At 40.0% G+C, this 3,673-nt stretch overlaps 1 protein-coding gene across 1 annotated transcript; it reads left to right on the top strand.

The window, feature by feature from the left end:
* Positions 1–901: 901 nt before the first annotated feature.
* Positions 902–3,309, top strand: LOC130994444 (uncharacterized). Its single transcript, XM_057919486.1, has 3 exons — positions 902–913; positions 1,675–1,936; positions 2,936–3,309. The coding sequence occupies exons 1-3, from the start codon at positions 902–904 to the stop codon at positions 3,307–3,309; spliced, it is 648 nt and encodes a 215-aa protein (XP_057775469.1).
* The last annotated feature ends 364 nt before the right edge of the window (positions 3,310–3,673 follow it).

The raw sequence follows: 3,673 nt of genomic DNA, 5'->3' as shown, positions 1-3,673 counted from the left end.
GTGTCGCCGGATTCCTGTTCGTGGTTTCCTGATTGGTGACTGTGGGTGTGAACTTCTCTTCGATTGAGTGCTTGTATCGCCGGATTCCTGTCCATCAGTTTCCTGTTTGGTGATACTTGCTGGGTGTGTACGCCATCGGTTTCCTGACCACCGGAATCCTGCTGTTGGTGGCTGTGCAACTGAGATCTGGTTGCTGATCCGTTCTTCCTGTTCCCTGAGCCGTGATCATTGAGCTGCTGGAAGAGCCGTTGCCTACTGTGGGAAAAATCTGAGCCAAAGTGTCCCGAGGACACATTTTTCCCACATCGAGTTTCCTCTGATTTCTTACTTTCTCTCTTTCATTCAGGATTACTTTGTTTCTCTTTTACTTGCTGCCTTTCTTTGTGTGTTGCAGAGCAGTGAAGAAGAAACAGCGAGATCGAAGGAGCAAAGCAGCGAGATCGAAGGACCATCGCCAGCAGAGTCGAGGTGCCAGCGAAGTCGAGGCGCTCCTGAGCAGAGGAGTTGAGGCTGTCCAGAGCAGCGAAGTCATCGGGCGCCAGAGAAGTCGCGTTCCCGCTGAGCAGAGAAGTCGCATCCCCGCTGAGCAGAGAAGTCGCGTCCCCGCTGAACAGAGAAGTCGAAGGAGCAGAGCAGAGGGATCCAAGCTTCAGTGCAGAGGAGTCAACACTTCAGAGCAGAGGAAGATCAAGTGCTTGAGCACGAGTGGGGGAGACAGGAGGTTCGGGAATCAAGAGGTGTAATCCTGGCTAGGCGAAGATACCCAACAGAGCAGAAAGAAATATAAATATAGATATAATATTATCATATTTAAATTTTTTATTAGCAATTGGTCTACTTGCGATTTTTCCATTGAATGTGTTGGTCCGTTACATGAATGTGCTAGCACTTGTTGCGAAATATGGATTCCGAGGTATTTTTCTCACAATGACTTGTAACCCAAAGTGAGTGGAAATTCAAAGTTGATCATTTCCTATTGAAAACAATCATAATAGAGTTAATTAGCATACAAGAGTTTCCAGAGCAAAAATTGAGTACTTGAATAAGGAAATTGTAAAAGACAATGCTACCTTTGGGATTCGAACTCAGGACCATAAATTTATCCAACAAGGTGATGAATCAACCGTAGATCTTGATTATCTCAGGGCTGAAAATGGTTCCTAATTTATATTTTGAGAAGCGTTCTTATTTTAGCCTTCCCATATATAGGGGACGATTATTCAATAAACCACCCTTATTTTAAGAATTACGAACCAGCAACAATGCATGAATTTTATGTATAAAACGCATGAATAAACTGTATATAGGCATGAATTGCGAAAAATAATTTTTTGCTACCTTTGGGATTCGAACTCAGGACCATGAATTTATCCAACAAGGTGATGAATCAACCGTATATATATATATATATATATATATATATATATATATATATATATATATATATATATATACCTATTATAAAAGAGCCTTGTTTATCTACCAACTCGGCCTTATTATTTGAGGAGGTGTAAAAGGGTGAGGCCGACGAACATAGAGTCCCTCCCCAGCGAGCTCTTATCCGACATCCTCGTGCGTCTGCTAACTGATCATCTCTACGACAGAGTAAGGCTTGTGTGCCGCAGCTGCTACCACATTATCCATTCTTATGATTTTGTCGACACACAAATTCAGCATTCTACATATGGACTTCTTCTCTGCTGCCGTGAAGCGTGGGGCGGTCATCATCCAATTCTACTCACTGCATCGCAAGGCGGCCGAATTGAGACATCCGAGTTCACTTACTTATACAGAGGCAAGTTAATTAACTGTTGTAATGGTTTGTGCATAGAGGCATACTGTCGTCGTAGAATTCCATACATTACAAATCCCGCAACAAAGCAATCATTCATTATCCCTTCATTGCCTCAAAATCCATCGCGTGTTGAGCGATTTGGTATGTGTTAGAAGAACTCCTCAAGCTGCTCTTCGCAATGCTCAAGCTGTTCTTAATAATATTGCTCCAGCTCAACACCATGAGCCACGTAAGATGTCAAGAAGGATTGAAGACTTATTGACTAAAACAATCTCTGATGAGAATATTCCTCCAGTTGAGACACTCGTGAAAATTTAAGTTTGTTAGGATGTTTTGTTTTTATCTCTGGTACCTTTAGCTTTCTTAGTGCTCGTTTGGTTCAAGTAGAGGAATGGAAAGTGAATGGAATCAAATAAAGGAGTAGAATGGTGACAATAACCATTACTTTTATTGAGTGTTTGGTTTAACAATGGAAATAAAACATTAGTAAGGGATTTCCTTTCTTTTGTTCCCCCTCTATTTTGAGGGGTAACAAATTGGGTGATTGGGTTACCCTCAAGTAAGGGTAATGATTACCTCATTACCCAAACCAAACAATTAAGTAATGGATTCAATTACTTGATTCCCTTTCCAACCTCTAAAAACATCCAACCAAACGTGGGCTTAATGGTTATGCTGTACGTCCTTCATGTATAGCTGGATTAGGGTTTGATAGCTTGCCATCTAGAATAGTCTAAGGTCTAGTATATATAGCTTGTTACCGTTCTCTTGTAGAGGTGAGTTTTTCTGTTTTATCACAATGAATACAAAAGAAGTTAACTTCATGTCTACTCTTTCTACCTTTTGCATGTTCTTTAAGTATGGCATTTGCTCCACGTTCCATGAAGTATAAATTGACTTCACCATTTCGGAAGTTCAGCCAGATTCATCTCGGCATACTGACTTTGGGAGTCGATAACTCTTGGAGACATGTTGCGATTGACAGCTTTCATGATAAATGTGATGTGGAATTTCTTTTGTCTACACATCCATTGGTTACAGAAGGTTTCATACATTGGATATGTGGATATCAAAGAATCGTCTTGACATTGGATATTGAGACTGAGATCCTTACAACGAGTATAATTCCTTTTTCTATAGGTTATTTATGGAGACTGTATTATCTGTCAACGGGGACGTTCCTATCACTGTTGGTTGGCGACAACAGAGATTTGTCGTGGGATGTTTGGGGGATGAAATCGGAAACTGGTGAATGGAGGAAGGTGCTTCCCGACATTAAGTTGGGATCTCAAAAGTGCAGGCTTCAACCTTCAGCAGGTAAAAAAGATCAAGTCTTGGAGCCTTTTGGTTGGGTTAAATACCCTGAGGTTCTGGCCTTGCGTTTTCGTGGTGAGAATCGCACTTGTATTTTCTACAATCTTGATACACATGAAATCAACTCCACTGAATTACCATACTCTTGTTCATCGTACAATGGATTTGTGCATAAGAATAGCCTGGTATGGTTAAGTTAAGATTAGATTATTTGGTGTAGAATGTTTATCATAGTCATGGTTCAAACTAAGTGGTTAGATTCTTTGAAATTGCCTTTTAATTTATATGTGCTTCTCGTTGAGAGTTTTGCTTCTGTTTGGTGCATTATTCGATTCTTTGGTTGATTTTTTGCATGGAGTTCTGGCCTCAGTTCGACTGTCTTGTTCTTTGTTGTGAATGTGAGGCAAATCCTAAATGTTTTATGTGGTATCTTGAATTTTCGGTGCGAATAAAGACTTCCATTGAAAAACAACATTTCTGATATATGATTGTTTATAAACCACTGGTTTTCTTTTTATATGTTTATTGAGTATTAGCATAAATTAATTGAATGTGTAATTAATA

This window comes from Salvia miltiorrhiza, chromosome 7, assembly GCF_028751815.1.
Source record: "Salvia miltiorrhiza cultivar Shanhuang (shh) chromosome 7, IMPLAD_Smil_shh, whole genome shotgun sequence".
Classification (NCBI taxonomy): domain Eukaryota; kingdom Viridiplantae; phylum Streptophyta; class Magnoliopsida; order Lamiales; family Lamiaceae; genus Salvia; species Salvia miltiorrhiza.
This window is presented reverse-complemented; position numbering and strand designations above follow the sequence as displayed.